This window comes from Camellia sinensis, chromosome 1 (genome assembly GCF_055761805.1).
Source record: "Camellia sinensis isolate YWXY chromosome 1, ASM5576180v1, whole genome shotgun sequence".
Taxonomy (NCBI): Eukaryota; Viridiplantae; Streptophyta; class Magnoliopsida; order Ericales; family Theaceae; genus Camellia; species Camellia sinensis.
In genome coordinates, this window is record NC_138961.1 from 73,446,225 (window position 1) to 73,465,708 (window position 19,484).

General features: G+C 34.8%; 1 protein-coding gene across 1 annotated transcript; it reads right to left on the reverse strand.

The window, feature by feature from the left end:
- Positions 1 to 9,873: 9,873 nt before the first annotated feature.
- On the reverse strand, positions 9,874 to 12,367 carry LOC145802059 (uncharacterized). Its single transcript, XM_082894438.1, has 4 exons — positions 12,260 to 12,367; positions 11,689 to 11,973; positions 10,928 to 11,188; positions 9,874 to 10,623 (listed from the first exon to the last, which is right to left on the reverse strand). The coding sequence occupies exons 1-4, from the start codon at positions 12,365 to 12,367 to the stop codon at positions 9,874 to 9,876; spliced, it is 1,404 nt and encodes a 467-aa protein (XP_082750564.1).
- Positions 12,368 to 19,484: the final 7,117 nt, after the last annotated feature.

A 19,484-nucleotide genomic window follows, 5' to 3' on the forward strand; every position in this document is an offset into this window, starting at 1 on the left:
TAAAAATTATGTTATTCCTAGCTAACCACAAGTGATAGACAGTACAAGTAAACACAAGTCTAGAGATAGTGGCTTTCAAAGACTTACCCTTGATTTGATGAGACAAGAAAGTTACCAGATCAAGCCAAGGCAGATTGGGCCAAGAAACAACAATCTTGGACTACAGGCCAGTCCACACTCTTTTAGAGAATGGGCATTGGAAGAACAAGTGACAATGATCCTCATAAACACAGTTACAAAAAACACAGACAGAAGGTTGATCAATGCGAAACAACACAATCTTGTCACCAGTGGTAAGTTTACCCTGGATAGCCATCCAAGTCACAAAGCTGGTCTTAGGGATATTACAAGGACCCCAGATCAAAGCAGGCCAAGGAACAATGGTAAATGCATTCCTCCAAATATTCCAAGTGGAATTAATAGAGAAAGCACCATGCTTATTAGGGGTCCAAATAACCCTATCAGGTCTAGGGCTAGGTTGCAAGGTACTAGGGCCATGTTTGATTCAAAAGATTAATAGTGAGGTATTAATAATCCAATCAAATTAGTGTGGTATTTATTATCCAATTGGATTAATAGGATTGGATTAATAATCCCACCCCTACCCCATTACTAATAATCCTACAAATTTGTTGGATTAATTATCCGTTGGATTAATAATCCTAAACCAAAATGTTAAAACAAACATAGGATAATTGGGCCCACGGATTAATAATCCCAATCCTATGCTCTAATCCATCCAATCAAACATGGGCATTATTAATAAGATCTCTAACCTCCCAAGTGTTGGCAGTGGGCCACTTCCAAGTCTGGTTACAGACAATCTCCTTGACTTTGGACTCACTATTAAGATTAGTGTCATACATAATTCTTTTCCCAAATTTATCCCTCAAAGAGCCAAAGGGGTGCCAATTATCATACCACAAGAAAGTGTTCAGACCATCCTCAATAACATGCTTGATCAAGGGATAAATAATGGGTCGAAGTGCTAAAATCTTCCTCCAAACCCAGGAGGGGTCACAGGGAACCTTCACCTTCCAAAAAATTCGACCTTTAAGAAGATAGGATTTAACCCATTGACACCACATCGATTGTTTACCCCCACAAAATAAGAAGCAAATATGTTTGGCCACAGCCGCGTTGTTCCACACTTTTACAGATTTAAAACCCAAACCACCTTCATTCTTAGGAGCACAAATTCTATCCCAAGCAATTTTAGCCCCATGCTTCTTGAGGTCACTACTAGTCCAGAAAAAGGAACAAAATAAACTCTCACTATCCTTAACAATCTTTTTGGGAAGGATAAAGAGAGAGGACCAATACACTTGCATAGAAAAAAGGATGGATTGTATCAACTGGGCTCTACCAGCATAGGACAAGCATTTGTTTGTCTAACTCTTGATTCTCTTAGTGATTCTCTCCACAAGCTGTTGGCAATCAACTACTTTGAGTTTAGAAGAGATGAGGGGAACCCCCAAATATCTAACAGGAAGCTGGCCTTGCCTTTAGCAAACTTAGTCACATCAAGAATCTCATCTCTCAGTTTCTTCTCACACCCAAAGAAAAAGACATGGCTCTTGTTAGGGCTAGGAGAGAGTCTAGACAAAGTCTAAAATTCTTGTAAACCCTTTCTAATAGCCACAACAGTCAGAACATCACCCTTACAAAAGATCATCAAGTTGTCAGCAAAACAAAGATTAACAATCTTGTTTTTCTTATATCTTTAATGATACTTAAACTTGGGGAGGGAAGCCTTTTCATGTCCAATGATCTTAGTATAAATGATATACTAAGTTACATACAAAATGAATAATTTAAGTTATCAAAACGGTACATGTGATGGACTCCACAAATCCCTCAAATTCTCTCAAGTTTAGATTTTAGGTTGAGAGAAATCTAAATGATACACTAAATTACTTATAAAATGAACGATTTAAATTATCATAATAATACATGTGATGAACTCCACATATTAACCGGTTGTGCTTTGAGCCACTTTCAGCTTTGTGTCTGGTGGTAACTTGGTCTTCTCCTTTCCTTTCTCTAGTTTTTTTTTTTTTTTTTTTTTTTTTTGCAATCCCTTTTCTCATAAGCCTGATCCCGATTTTGATCTAGATCTCGATCCCAACAAATCTAGACTTTATCAGCTTTTTTGTGGACTTTTCTCTTAGGCATTTTTGGGTTGTTTTTCATAGTTAGGGCTTGTTCTTTTGTTTAGTTGCTACAGGTCTTGTTTTCTTTGGTCCTGTTATGCTTGATCTTGGTTTTGCACTGTCTGCCTCTTACTGTTATGGGTGTGATTTTGTAGTTGTTGTGCTTCTACTCTGTTCTTCTTGATTTATACATGGTGATTTTAGAGTGTTACTAATGTTGAAAAGGGGCTTCCTTCTCAACTCTAAGTCGGATATTAGGCAATTCTCTAAGGAAGAGAAAGGTAAAGGTATTGCAATGGACACAAACTTAAATCAAGAAAATACGAAACGTCTGGCGTCACATGACTTGTTTTCTAGTCTGGACCCTCTTGAAATCGCTTTAATTAAAGATACCCTTTGTGATGATTTTTTGGAAACTATTGCGCAAACTCTTAATAATGGAGATTTAGATGTTATAGATGAAGACACAGTCACGAACAACACTTCATCGAAGTAGTGCCAGACAATGCCACAGGGTCAAAGTAGTGATTTGAATAGTAGTGTTGTTTCTAACCCATCTTCTAGTTTCCAATCAGTTTTTTCGATTAATGGTAGTGACAAAGGAGTTGATTTTGGTAAGGAGGGGGCAATGATTTATTTGAAGGCAATGGTGGCGAATTAGGAGAGGGTCTCACAAGTGGAGCTACTCACAAAAAGTTTCTCAAGCAAAAGAGAAAAGTGATATTGGGTAGGAATATCCTATTAATTGATTGTAACCTGCGGCACAACCTTATAGCCATTGGTTGATTTAAGTTTTTACATCGGCAAAGTTTGTCGGTTGTTGAGGTTCAAACATAGGTGACTTCCCTAACATATATTCAAGTTGACAAGTCAGAAGCTCTTAGTCAAGATATTCAGCCTGAAGCACCCCTCCATGATACCATTGAATCAATAACACACGCTAAGGAAATTCCCAAGCCGGAACACCACTTCCTAGTTGTGAGTGATCATGATGACCCACTGTTAGAACATGTCTCTAAACAAGATGTAAATTTTTGTATGGGGTGGTCTAAGCGAATCCGAGCCCTAAGATATCGCAATGTGGGTCCAAAAGATATGGAAGCTATTGGCAAATTTCGTCGACCCCACGACCATGATCAAGGCAAGCACAAGAGAGAGTCATGAATTGAAGATAATATCATCAATCTAAGCCTTTTTCAGCCCCTCTCAATGCAGAGCGCTTTGATCCAGATGTTTCGGTCTTGATAGCATCTAGTTCTATCTTTTTGAATGTGTTTTTTTATTTTTTTTAAATTTTAAATTTTTTTTAAAATCTTTTTGTAGGGTTTTGCTGCTGTGGCTAGTGGTTTTGAATGTTGCTGCTTGATGGGTTTCTCTTGTTTGCTATGACTTTTTGGTTGTTGGTGGTTCTTTTTATATGTTGGATGTGAACATGCTGTATTGAACTTTGTTTTGTCTATATATATGTCTTATAATTTTTCTCAAAAAAAATAAAAAATAAAATAAAACTAAAGTTATCCAATTGTAATAAAAAAACCTTCAAACTTATAAGATTATCATAGGCCCATCAAAGGTGGAGTTGTAATATTTTTCAAGCGTAAATTACAAATACACTCCCTGAAATTTACTTAAAATACATTCCTTTCCATGGTTTAAAAATTACAAATTGTTAGAAATTTTTATTTAACAGAATTAATTGAAAAAATGAAATTCCTAATTGCTCTCATATACAATGATAAAATTACTTAAATTATTAATTGAAATAAATTTCTAACATAATTAAAAACTATTAATTAAGTTGATGATTTATTAATAAAATGGGTAATTTGTTATGAAATCAGAAATTTCAAGGGACGTGATGTAATTTTTAAAATCACAGAGGGCAAACCATATTTTAAATATATCTTAGAGGGTGTGTATTTATAATTTCCCCTATTCTCAAAGTAAAAAGGATAATAAAATAAATTTCCTCAAATGTAATTATCAATCTATCCGCGAGGCTAAAGTCAATTAAATAAAGAAAATGTGAATTTACTAAGAAATTACAAAATAACCAAATTATCTAAAAGACTTAAATTAAAGCAACAATGAAGTAGCCAAAACCCCAAAGGGTTGGACTAGTGAATGTAACTTGGAGTATGAGGGTGTGCTCCCTCCAGATCTCAGGTTCAGCTTTCACTAGGTGCTATCAACTTTTTGGGGTCACGCTTGTGGGCGATGTTCGAGATTTGTCCGATCTAAGTGGAAGAGGCACTTTGCATGGGTCCCAAGATTAGTCGAGGTGTGTGTAAACCAACCCAAACACGCGATCATAAATAATAATAATAATAATAATGAAGTAGCCAAAATAACTAAAAGGATAAAATGGACAATCAAAAAAACAAGCCATCAAAATATACAAGAGATTCCTATGGTATATATAGATAGATATAGACTATAGGGGCATGGTTTTGCTACTGTCGCAAAGGTACGATTATGGTGCGGTCGATGTGCTTCAATCACCTCTTGCCATGCATTTTATTGACTGAGACCTATTTAACAGAGACTAAACTTTCCTTGCTCTTATTTTGTTCTCTCTCCTCAATCAATTTTGGTTTTTTATGTACCCTCTAATAAAAATTTCTATTTTTTTTTCTTCTTCTTTTCTCTCTCTCTCTCTCTCTCTCTCTCTCTCTCTCTCTCTCTCTCTCTCTCTCTCTTCTTCCTTTTTTTTTTTTTGACTTACTCTCACTTCTCCCTTTGCTTTTCAATTTTGGGGAAATTAGAGTTCTCATCCTCTATCCTCCATATTGGGGTATCTACGCACGGAGGTTGTAATTCAAATATGAGAAATGCCGGTGCTCTAGCTTTTTCTGGTATCGGATTCTCCAATAGTCAGGTCAGAGCTATAATCGGAATAAAATACAACCAGTGCTGGAAAAAATATATTGTCTTAAACAAGTGAAAGAATCACATGTTATTTTCCTTTTCATTTCTCAGTTACAAAATTACCTAAAAAAAAGTTATAGAATGTTTGCAAACTACGAAGGATCAATTTTATGCTTATAAAGTTTCCACAAACAAACAATTTAACAACATCACAATAGTTTTGTAAATAATCAGAAGAAGAGAAAAAAAAAAAACCAATTCCATGTATAAACAATTTCAAAACAAGAATAGAATAATTTTCTCAATAATCTGAGAAAACCTAATACAACTATTGTTAGTAAAAATTACGCTATCTCCTAATCGACAGGAATTAAACAATAATTCTAACTAAACAATCAAACAAGAACATCAAACGATTCAATGCCCTGAAAGTATAAGGACTTTTTTGGAACAAAATTACAATCGACAAGAGAAATAACAAGATAAACAAAGTAAACAAAGATAATTTCAAGATGAAACTATCATAGTTCACAAAATTATTAACTGGCAAATTACACTGAGAAAACCACTCCTAGATACAAGCATCGACTCCTAAGATAAAATCTAAGTTGTTGTGTTGTGGATGTCCCCTCTTTTTGCCAATTTCTGACTTTTATATCTTCTCCTTGAAACTATAGCCCATGACCCCATTTTCCTGAAAATTTGCAGGTGTAACTTCCAAACTACTACTATAATTGGCTCCTCACTTTTAAGCCTTCAAACTTTACCAAGTCTTCAAATATTCCTATCAAATTAACTTTCCTACATCTTGCCACATGGCCCTCAATACTTTGAGCATCACATCGACAGAACAAAGTTTCCTATTCTATACATATTCTCTTCTGCAAATGACCCACTAAGTCCACAACTTTGTTTTGAGCTCCATAACTACCTGAACCATTTTCTATCCATGATCACTTCCTCATGCCATGTAGCCCTCCAAATGTTGAATGACTCCACTTTGACTCTATTGCCATGTGTCATCATTCAATTAGTCCACATGTCAACATGAAATTTTACAAAAATGGGTACAAATAATGCCCCCTCATTGTTTAAGTTAAATAAATAAGAATGATTTTTGACTTAAACAAATTCATCACTTGGCCCCAAATAAATAATATACTTTTAATTTGAACGAAAAACTCAAACCTTTTAACTTTACTTCACTTCAACTCCACTATCTTTCTTTTGAAATTTTCATACTAGGAAACCAAACAACTCAAAATTTTAAACCATGGCTCCCCAGAAGTTGAAATCAAAGAAAGTAGAAGAAAAAAGTGATGAATATCTTAGATTCCCACAAACCATTAGAGAACTCACCAATTCTTTGAAGCTAGACATAACTATGATTTCTAGTACCACAACAGTAGCCAAAGCAGTCCTAGGACCTACCTTTATGTCCTATTTTCCAGATGAATTAGCTCCACATTACCTAATTGAAAATGGTGAAACCCTACTTATTAAACAATCAAAACTCAATTGGGTGAATTGGGAGAGTAACAAAAACCCTCTTCGATCATGGTAGCAACCAAACTCCACTTGGAAAAATTGGGTCAAATGAATTGAAGCCCATGACTCAAATGCATGGACACATCTAGGCATTTGTGAGGTAATTCGACTGTCGACCCTCAAATTTGATATGAACAAATGGCTAATAACTGCTGCTGCTGCTGCTCACAATCTTGTAACTGAATGCTTTTTAGATTTGGAATGATATCTCCAACCATTCTAGATGTAGCTCATTTAACTAGGCTTCCAATTCTAGGGTTAGAAATCAGTGCCTTACTAGAACCTCCACCAGTGACATTTACTCTTAACACTGATATGAGCTACACTAATTTTATCAAGAAATACAAAGGCAAAAGAAACACACATGTTGAAGGCCAGGAAAGGGATGCTTTTTACCTTGTTTGGCTTTGCCAATACCTATTTTGTGTCCTTGGCTTCAAGATCACCAAAGAATATCTTCCATTGGCTTTATGCCTCCAAGATGGGCAAGCATGTCCTTTGCTCCTTACTTACTAGCCGCACTTTATAAGGGATGTTTTCCTTAGTTAACAAGAAAATATCATCCAACTATGATGGACTCTTCTGGCATTTTCAAGCTTGGTTATATGCATACTTTCTTGAGGTACAACTTCCAAAGCCAAACAACATGATCCCAAACCATCACTCTTATGCAGAACATTTTCTAACTTTTGTTGGGAACATAACCTTAGTTTCTCTTATTATCTCCCAATACTCTTTAACCTTCCATTTGGTAGAAACTCACTGTTCTTTAGACCATTCCATGATTCTCAATTCTCCTCATCTAGAATAGAGTATAGTTACATGGATCCCTCCAGTTTGACAAGTGACCAAATACAATCCCAAATTGAGGTACGAAAAAATGTTCTCACGTGTAGACACATCCTAGTTGGATGTTCTATCTCTTCCTAAAAAATGTCTAGCTACAGTTTTTAAAACTATTGCCCTAACCAATGGGCAAGGCAATTTGGGCTCACTCAATGCATACATTACCCCTACTTTCATCCCACAATCCGTGAAGCAGTAGGGAAAAAGACCAACATCAAAGGGTCTTCTCAAGAAAAATTGATTAGAATAGAAAATGAAACTCTCTTAACAGTTTCAACATTTACTACTTCAAACTTGTCTCTGATCTTACCAAGGGCTTTGAACATTGGTGGACAAAAAATATTCCCTAAACCTCTAGAGGTTTGTTTTAAGGAAATATCTGTCAATAACTGACAAAGCACTGAACCATCACTCCCAAGCCTTAAGACAATAGATAAACCAACTTCAACTTCTCAAACAACAGGTAAACCCTTTTCTATAACTTACCCCAATTTTCAAACTAATTCTTCCTTATTTTCATTTTCTTTCAATCTTGCAGCCAATCCAACTTTCATGGTGCCTCTTCTGACTACTGAAATCTCACCAAGAGATAAAAACAAAGGCAAAGCACCAATGGATCCAACTGTCAAGAAAAGTGCCCATTCTTCTATGCAAAGCTCATGGGAGACTCAATTACAGCTCTCTAAGAACAAGAATGAAGGAAGAAAAAGGCAACTCAAACAACCTCAAGGGAGGTAAGATCAAAGAAAAAGCAAGAACCAACCACTACAACTCTACTTTAGGAAGATTTTAATTCCACATTTAGTGAATGGAACATTCCATTGAGTCAAATGTTTGGACAAACAATCCATAACTCCCCAGACCAAACATATCAAGTACAATTCTTCACCTTATGCCAACATAGCTCCTAGAATTATTATATAACTCATTTCAACTCTTATCCTTTACAAAGAAAATGAGAAGAATTTTTATTTCAACTAATGTTGAAGATAAAGAAAGTTCCAATTCCGCTCCTAAAGAGACCTCTCAAACTCCTTCGAATACACAACACCATTATTCTTCTGAGCCAAGTGATCCAATTCGGAACCGATCCACTCCAGACAACAGTCCTGATCCACCCCTCAATATCAATCTTAAAGATGTGACTCTTGGAGCCTTTCCAATGAAAGTCCTATACCCAGGGACAATTGAGCCCATAAATTTTTCTTCAATCACCTCTTTAGACCACCATCATTCACCTGCTTCTTAACCAAAAAATTGGGGTTAAAAACATGGAAAAAAAATTCCATCAGTAAATAAAAACACTAAGGATATTAACGCACTTGCAACAAATGAGCCTCTTGGTACTTCTTCAAGCTTAGAAGCTCTAGAGGTTCCAAGTACTCTAATCAACCTTGAAGCACCTCATGATTTTAAGGAAAAAACAACAATTAGAGAAAAATCTACTCCAATTATCAACACCACCATCCCAGCATCAACTGCTGTGCAGGTAAGACTTCATTTTCACATCTCCCCTTCAATACAACCTTTTACTCTATACTCAGTTTTTTCTATCGACAAGCTTCTTCAACCTCCAATATTGATAGCCTGAGCATAGGGAAAGAGATTGTAGCTTTTCAAAAGAGTGTTGAACACGCTTCTCCACTTCCAAAAAGGTTCCATCACTTCAACTCTAAAGATCAACAAGTTTTATCTTCCTTCTTGAACTTCATCAACATTTCTTTTGAAGAAATAATCTCAAAGCAATCCATAGAAACCTTGAATTTCCTGACTGCTATTCAAAGACTATCTCCAACTCCATTCAGTCAAAACCAACTCTCTCACCTAGCCTATATCATTGCTGAATGGCCAATCCTTGTGGAGTCTACTCAAAACTGCAAAAATACAATTCAAGCAAAGAATGACTTCTTGATGGCTGTTCAGACTACTTCTGATTCATTGATGACTACTTGCCAAGCTTCTTTTAACCTTTTTGATCAAGACAAAATTTTAGCATTTGAAGAAGCTAGATTTGAAGTAAAACTAGCCCTTGTCTGAGAAAAAAGGTATGAACTCCAATAGAAAAAGGAAAAACTTGGCCACGAAGCCAAAATTCTACTCTCCAAGACTAAAAATAACCTCTCATCAATATAAGCTGCTAAGGAAGAACTTGACCAAGGCCAAGCTACATTTGCAAGCACCCAATCAAAATGGAGCATCCTTGCACACATTTTCCTAAGGGACTAAACATATCTGCCCTTTTGTAATTTTTTTTCCCTTTTTGTCTTTTTCTTGTAAATACTTTTAAAGCTTAATGGAAAACAAATGCTCATCTTTGTCAATTTCTTTTGAAAGTTTCCCACATAGTAGGATAATATTTCTTTAAATATTTCCCATTTATGCTTCTTTTATGTGGTTGTCTTTCCAATGATTCTAACTGGTATGCACCTCCTATAAGGACCTTATGGATTTTAAATGGTCATTCCCAATTTGGTGACCACTTACCAAACTCAGGATTTTTTGCCTCTAATGGTAAAATTGTTTTCCACACTAAGTCACCTTCAACAAAAACCTTCACCTTGAACCTTTTATTGTAAACTCTTTCAATTTTCTTCTTTTGTGCCACCATACAATTAAAAGCACCAATCCTCTTTCCTTCTCCATCTTGCAATTCCATGAACATGGCCTCATTATATTCATCCACAAGAATGTCATAATGCCTAGCCACCCTACTAGACCTGACAGTCACCTCTGAAGGAAAAACTACAACATGACCATAAACTAGTTCATAAGGGGAAGTTTGGGTACTATCTCTCTTAGAATTTCTATAAGCCCATAACACTTCAGATAATAACTCATGCCAGTTCCTTGGATTATCTTCTATCACTTTACTCAAGGTTTCCTTAATAGTCTTATTAGATGACTCTGCTTGCCCATTTACTTGGGCATAATATGGAGATGAATTAAGCATTTGAATGCCATATATTCCAACAAACACTTCAATCTCATCACCATTAAAAATTGTCCCTTGATCAACAGTAATTGTTCGTGGTAAACCAAACCTATGAATAACATGTTTTTTAACAAAATCAATGACATAAAACTGATTCACCACCTTCAAAGGGACTGCCTCAACCCATTTAGTAAAATAATCAGTTGCAACTAAAATGAATGAATGTTGCTTTGATGATGTGGAAAAGATTTGACCAATCAAATCTATTGCCCATCTCTAAATGGTTAAGGCTTAACAATACATTGCCATGCTTTTGACATTGTTGACATCCTTTTTCATAACTAATACAATCCTTTCTCATTAATGGCCAAAAATAGCCATGCCTTTTAATGAGCGATCTCATTTTTTCACCACCTTGGTGAGCACAACAAGTACCTTTATGCACCCCTGCCATGACTTGCATTTGCTCTAACTCGCCAATACATAACAAAATCAAACCATCTTGAGTTCTTCTAAACAAATCATCTCCTAAACTAACATAATTCATGGCCTGATATTTTACTTTTCTTACTACTCTTACCTCTGGGTTGTTCAAATATTTGATAAATGATAATCTCCAATCATCCTCAGCCACATCTAAAACACAAATTGATAAATTTTCTACTTGTCGACACTTAACACAAGGCAACACTCTTTTCTGAATTCTCACAACCCTTTCTTGAAAACTGTATGGAATTCTCAACCCAGCAGCTGCTTGAGCCATCATATTTGCTTCTTTATTTTCAAGCCTGAATATATGTTCAAACTCCACTGACTCAAAGCCTTTAATTAACTCCAAAACCTGACTTAAATACTCACCAAGTACTAAATTGTTACATTTATATTGATCAATAACTTGCCCAATCACTAATTGTGAATCCCCAAACACCCTTAGATATAAGATTTTAAGACCTTTGGCCAATTCTAAGCCAATAATCAAAGCCTTATACTTTGCTTAATTATTTGATTGCACCTAAATTTCATCTAATTGATAAGAAAATTGAAATACATGTCCTTTTAGGGAAACTAAAACTACACCCGCTCCAACACCTTCTTCAGTCTTTGAGCCATCAAACATTAACTTCCTTGGCTTCAATTCCATTAAAAAAGCTCATGTAAGTCTAGCTCAATTGGACTACTTTCAACTAAAAAATCTACCAAAGCTTGCCCTTTAACTATTTTCTGAGGTACATACTTAAACCAATACTCTATCAATGCAAGGATCCACTTTCCTTGCCTTCCTCTCATAACTGGCCTTGACAACATATATTTTATGACATCTGTTTAAGCAATAACATTTACCTGTGAAGGCAACATGTAATGCCTTAACTTTACAGCTGTAAAATAAAATGGCAAACACAGCTTCTCAATAGAGCTGTATTCAATCTTTGCTTCATTTAACTTTCTACTCAAATAATAAACAGCTTGCTCATACCATTTTTCATTACCCTGTGCTAGTAAACAACCAATCGATTGCTCACTTGCTGAAATATACAATTTTAGTGGCTTTCCTTTTGTAGGAGGCATCAAAATTGGTGTCTTAGACAAATATTCCTTAATTGAATCAAATGCTCTTTGATGTTCATTCTGCCATCTAAAATTTTTATCAGATTTTAACCTCAATAAAGGAGAAAATGCTAAAGTTTTCTATGCTAAATTAGCATAAATCTTCTTAAGAATTTATTTACCCAAGGAAACTTTGTAACTCCTTATTTTATGGAAGTTGAGTTGCTCTTATGGCCTTAGTCTTATTCACACCCACCTCTATTCCTTTTTTATGAACTAAGAAACGTAAGAAATTACCAGCTGACACTCTAAAGGCACACTTTAAAGGATTCATCTTTAATTAATAAGTTATCATTCTTTGAAAGACCTGTCGAAGATGATCCAAATGCTCATCAAATTCATCTGATTTGATTGCAACATCATCAATATACATCTCCAAAAACTTCCCAATCAGATCATACAAAACAAAATTCATAGCCCTTTGATAAGTGGCTTATGCATTTTTAAGCCCAAAAGGCATTACTAATTTAAAAGTTTCTAAAGCTCCTGGACACCTGAATGCAATTTTATGAACATCATTTGGGTTAAGGAAAATCTAATTATAACCAGCATGCCCATCCAAGAATGATAAAACCTTATACCTTGCAGCTGAATCAACTAGCAAGTCTGCAACCGGCATAGGATATTCATCCTTAGGTGTAGCCAAATTCAAATTTCTAAAGTCAATGCAAACTCTTATTTTTCCATTCTTTTTAAAAACTGGAACTACATTGGACAACCACTTCACATACCTAGCTATTCTAATAAACCCAACTTTCAGAAGCCTTTCAATCTCATCCTTCACCTGAAGAGTAACCTTATTTGTCATCCTCCTAAGAGGTTGCTTATGTGGTTCATAATTTGACTTGATTGGAAGTTTATGCTCTACTAAGAAACTGTCTAAACCAGACATTTCATCATAACTCCAAGCAAAACAATCAGAATAATCTGAAATCAAGTCAACTAGCTTGATTACATTCATTAGATAGGGAAACATTTACATAAATAGGCCTTTTATAGGCCTTACTAAGTTAAACTCCTCTAAAGGATCCTGCATATCAACTTTGAGATCATCAAGGTTTGTAGGAGTAGCTTTTAAATTTTCAAATTGCACCTCTTTATAATCTAGAGGTCTATCATCTACCACACATTCTACCCAAAAACTTTGAGGCAATATACTACCTAACTTTCTTTCTAAAAAGAAATAAAAAAAAGTCTATGAAAAGTACTTTTTATTACAACTGATTCAAACTCACTGTCACCCATCTTCATTGGTAATGTCTTCAATTAGAACTTCCTCCACAGGCCTAGCTATTTGTCGAAATCCCTCTTCAATAAATTTCTGAAATTGCTCATAAGTCAAACCAAGTTCCTTTGACTTCAACTCCTTATTTTCTAGAACAATTGGGCTAAACTCCTCAGCATACAACATTGCCTCCACATTATGAATATCAGCCTTAAAAGGATTTGCCTTTACCCAAAAAACCTCCATGCCTTTCTCTTCTTGCCCTTCCATTATCAGAAAAATAAGAGACAGATGCAAGGATAAAGGTACACAACCATTGGAATGAATCCAATCCCTTTCAAGTAATAAATTAAAATTTGATGTATGATCAATCACAAAGAATGTTACTCCCATCACTCTGCCTCCTAGTTGCAATTGTAAAGAAATGACCCCTTTTGTATTAGAAGAACCACCTGAAAAATCACTCATGGAAACATCAGTAGGAATCAAGTCATCTACTGACTTACCAATCCAATTCAAGGTCTTTGTTGGCAAAAGATTAAAAATTTCTCCATTATCAATTAAGACTTTTGTTAATGGGCATCCATTTAAATGAGCATTAATATACAAAGGCCTTAGATGGCTCACAACTTTAGGCTTAGGTGATTGAAGCATCAATTTTTCACCATCTCAAGTCTTCACTACTTGAATGAACTTGCCAACTTCCTCCCTTGGCTAACTTGCTTCTGCCACCAAAATAATAGGTTCAGAAAAGTCCTCCACATCATCCTCAAGTCGTTGTAATTGCCTAGGCTTTGCTTCAAATTTCTTAGGCAAAAGCCAAAATCATGTTATATCCTACATTTGGAAGTAAGAACCAAATTGAATTGCAGCTAATTTTTCCCCAAAATCACCAGAACGTTTAGACTTTACATCCTCCTTACTGTCGACAAGAGCTTCCTCTACCTTCTCTGTCATTTTCTCATCTCTGTCAACCATTTTTTCATCTTTACCACTCTCCTCATCAGAAAGAAGAGCTTTAGTTGATTCTTTAAGTTACTTCCTAAAAAAAAAAATTCTTTGGTGTTTTCACCACCATCTTCTCTATTTTGCTTGCTTCACCAACTCATTCTTTTTCCCTTGGCCAAATCAAGTTATTTTGTTCATCTCTTTTTAGATTATCACCTTCAACTATTGAAAACCTAGCATGATACTTCCTATGCTTCCTTCTCATTTGTGTTCTGGTTTGACCCATAGGTCTCCAACCTGACATGGGAAATTTAGGATTGTTATCCCAGATAGGCAACCCAAGAGAAGGGTGAATTGGGTTATTCAAATTAATTTCATAATATTAATTATAGTAATTAAAATATTCAAATTTCAATAAATACAATAGCAGAGCAATACTAATCAATATAAAAATGAAAGAGATAGTGAGAAAAATCAAATACAGCGATTTATAGTGGTTCAGCATGCCGGGTCTCTAGCGATTCTGACTTAGACCTGACCCATTTGATATTTTGGATTCGGGTTTCATTGTCTTATATAGTTATTCATGTCTTGTTTCTCCTTATCTCTCTCAGAGTTTGGCTATTGGGATGTGTTGGTTGCGTTTGGAACAGGTTGGTAGCTTGCTTTTCAAACTACTATTGCCCAAAATTTTGTTTCTTCGCTCGAGCGACACTTCTTGTGCTTGAGCAGACTTTGTGAACCTCCAGTACTTTTGCAGGTCTGCAGAGATACTGGAAGTTGGTATTCTTCACTCGAGCAAAACTTCTTGCGCTCGAGTGTAGGTCTTCTGTTTGTAAAACTTCTAGGAGATTGTGCTCTTCGCTCGAGCGGAGCAACTTATTGTGCTTGGTCACTCGAGCGACACATCTTGTGCTCGAGCGATCTATGTGTATATCAGTTTATTTTTGACTCATTTTTTCATTTTTCTCTCTCTAAACATTTCAAAACCCTAATTTCTTCCACTCTCTTTCTAAAACTCATCTATTTCCCTTGAATACACCTAGATTCGTTGATCTTTTCACTCGTGTCCCTTTCTTAAAACGGTAGAGCTTGACGAGGGTTTCATTCTAATTGGAGCAAAGTTGATTTTCGACGTCTTTGAGTTTTCATCACTCCTTCATTCATCTTCTAAGCTCGAGGTAGGGATTCTTTGCACTTTCTATGAGTTTTAACTTAGCTATTTGTGTTTTGAAACAACATTGTGATTTGGGGAATTTTGAAACAAATCTAGGGTTTTGGTGAAAACTCAAAAAAAGGATTTTTTAAGTGTTTCATGAAAATGGTTGTGGGATTGGTAATGAGGTTGAGTTGTGATAAAATAGTTGGTTTCGATACGTAAAATTGATCTTGGATAAAAAAGGGATTTTGCCCTAATTATGTCAAATGTTGATTTACATGAATTATGGAATTGATGTTGGAAAAGTGGGATTGGATTGATGTTGATGAGGATGGTGGAGTTGGATATGTATTATCACTCACATCTTGAAAATTTGGAAAGTTTATCTTTATTGAAAATTGTTTATCTATTTAGAAATATATGTTTTGGGCTATCGGTGGATGATAGCTATGATTGTTGTAGAAATTGCATGAGAATTAGGGGAATTGAAACAATTTTTTTTTATTCATTTGCATTGAGCATTACTTAATATTTATACATTGGAAATGTGAATCATTTTGAAAAAATGGGTAAATTTGGGAATTGTATGTTGACTCATTGAATAAGTTGGCCTGAGTGTCCATGGTGAAAGTCCTAAAAACCGCGCATATACATGGGTGCCAATCCCACAGATGAAATATCCGTAAAATGGCAATAGTAATGCTTGTATAGCCTACGTTTACATGGGTGCCGGTTTACGATTTTCCGTGGACGAAATTTTCGTGGAAGGTGGTATTGGTTTTGAGATTCCTAGAGTGTGATTCACTGCCTTGCTTTCTATTATAAAAGAAATGAATTATGAACTGTGATATAAATTTGGCATTGCATGGTTTTGGAAAGATGTATAAAATGTCTTGGCACGAGCATTGCATATGCATTCACCTTATACCTTTGTTAAGATTCATATACTGTGTTAGATTATTTCTATTGGGCTTTGGCTCACCTTATGTGAGAAAAACATTTCAGGTGCTGATGACATGCCTCCGCCAAGGTGATAGCTTGGGAGGACTTGGAGCAAGGGCTTCAATTTTGCTGATTTTGTATATGTTTTGTACAGGCCAAGGACCTTAAATTGTATTGGACTTCAAGTCCACTTTTGTTGAAACCAAGTATCATCTTGGAAAGTTGTAAGCCTTTAGGGCATTTATTATCTGTTTTACTTTCATATCTTACCTCTTGTTGTAACATATGCTATAGATTCAGGGCCACACTTGTGAATTTATATCTGTATATGTCACCGTTTGTACAAGTAATTGGGATAAATGAAATATAATTATTTCATGAAGTGTTGTTATGTAATTAATATTGTGGATGATTTATAGCAATTATTTCGGGGCGTTACAGGGCTTACGTCCACTCCTCAAGAATCCTTTTCAAGAATTTCTTCACTATCAAATGAATCAATACACCACCAAAGCTTCACCAAGCTTATGGATTTTACATAGGTCTTACTCTTATCTATTGAGCCTCATTCAACAATAAATGCCTATCATTTACAAAATTCTCTCACAAAATAATCAATCAAGATAAAAGGTTCTTTTACAATGAATCTCTCTCAAAGAGTAAATATGAAAGTGTAAGAACAAGGACAATACTTAGATTTGAAAGTGAAAGAGCATAATGAAAAATAAAATCAAAATTTCTGATCACATAGATTTTTTTTCCTTTAAAGACCCTTAATTTTCTTTGAAGCAAAATGCTTCTATTTATACCCAAAATTTTATCCGTTTGGGAAGTCAGACGCTCCTTTGCGCGCCGCTCGAAACATGTGGAGCAAGCATCACATGGCTAACTTTTTCTCTTTTCAATTTTGCAGGCTGACATTTGAAAATATAGCCCAAGGTTGCTTTTGATAAATAGTAAGGTGATAACTTGGAGACAACACATGGATGAAGATTTGTCAAAAAGTAAATAGTAATGAGAAAATATACAACATGCATACAACATGCATCATGCATATATTTTCAGTTACACATCAGACTGCATACAACATCCATTGTGCATATATGTCATTAATCAATCATGAGAAGAACAATAATGGACATAAAAATAATCCACCACCACGTGAGTGTATTAATTTTGATAAAGAGTGAATAGTACTGCATCGTATTTTATGTAAAAATCTTATTTAAATATTATTCATTCTAGATGCATCATATATTTTAACAGACAGTTTTTTGTGTCAAAGAATGTAAAATGTGTACTAAAAATCATGATAAATCTGATATATTTTAGACATCATCAAAATAAAACAATATGATTAACAATCTCTCCCTTTTTGATGATGGCAATCTATGCATGAATTTGATACAGAATTTTACATGAATAAATGCAATATAAAAATATTCAATATAACACATGCATTATAATTTTCACCACTTAAAAAACTCTTTGTTAAAAACTCATATATAAAACATATTTCTTCTCCTCCTTTGACATCTTTAAAATAAAATATTGATATACAATTTTTTTTATTATATAGAGAATGAAAATTTTCAATGCCCAAGACGAAAATCATATAGACACATTCGAGCAAACAATATGTTTTGACAAAAAAAAAGCAATAATTTTCTTTCCCATGATTATTTTTGAGATTTGTTACCATCACTAGAAAAATTGTGCATCGGCACCTAAAATGCTGACAAACAAGAGATTTGAGCAAATATGCATTGATTATTGCATCTGTGATATGTATAAAAAATGACAGAGATGATGCACAGAGATATTAATCCTTCAAGTGTTCTTAGCAAAAAGATTTGATTACAATCTGTGTAATCATGTCATTCCTTACCTTGGCCATCAATGGTGCTGACTTGAATGAGGTGCCTGAGATTCAAGCAAATGAAAGGTTATCTATAATGCATTCGCATGCTATTCCAGTAACTGAGAGTCCTAGTGTATTTGGTAATCGTAATAATATCGAGGCTATTAATAAAGCTATGGCTTTTAGTACATAGACGATGACTGTGGTTTCTAATATGGCTCGACGACTACAAGTAAGAATCCAAGAGAATCAGTGATTAAAAGAAGAGATGATCTACTTAAAACAACAAGTTACTGAAACTCATCAGGTAAAGAGAAATCTAGATAATAAAAATTCACAGTTAGAGAATGTGGTGCAATATTATGCAACCGTTATAATGCCAAGACTCACAGAAGCCGAGAATAGAGAGATTCAAGTTAGGAAGGCTCATGAAAAGCTATTGAGAGAGGTTAAAAGAAAAAAAATCTGTAAAGCCTTCTCAAAACTCTCATGTAAAAATGCATGCATTTATTTAGTTATTTATTTATGCATATAATTAAAATATAGAAACTCCCCCTAAAATTATGCATAGAATATACAAACTCCCCTTAAGATGTTTGTTTCAATCTCAAAATATCACATAATAAGAGTCTTCCTTTGAATTAATGCACTAAAAATTACAGATACAATTTTTTTTTAAAGAAACATATTACTAATTTAAAATATCAAGGGCCATCAAAATCCGGCCAAACACAATTATAGCGAGTGTACTATCATAGAAAGAGAAAAAACAAATGAGACCAAATGTTTCATACTAGGTAGACGCAGTTAGTATAAAAGAAAAAAGAGTTTGTAGCACATATAACCATAAAATAAATATGATACTTTGCAAAAAAAAATTTAGCATTCTAATAGGGAAATGATGCTGGTGGATATGAGGATTGAGGATGACGATGAAGATCGGCAATGATGGTGAAGATCTGCGATGATGGTGTAGATCTATTGTGTAGATCTATGATGGATTTTAAGTGGATCGAAGATGGATTTGTGTGATTTGGGTAGATCAGAGATGAAATTATGTGGATCGGAGATGGGTTTGGGTAGATGATGGTGGTGATGGAGATGGTGTCAGAGAATAAGAGGAAGCAAGAGAGGACGCGCGAGAGAGAGAGAGAGAGAGAGAGAGAGAGAGAGAGAGAGAGAGAAGGAATTTATAACGAATGAAGAGTGGTTGAGAAAGAGAAAGAAGGAATTCATAACGAACGAAGAGTGGGTGAGAAAGAGAAAGAAGGAATTTATAACGAAAAAGATCATAAAAAAATGTTGAAATATATATATGTATATATATTTTATTAAGATTACTGCAACTCCATTTCTATTGTGATTTTTTTTAATTTTTTTTATTTATACATATCTAA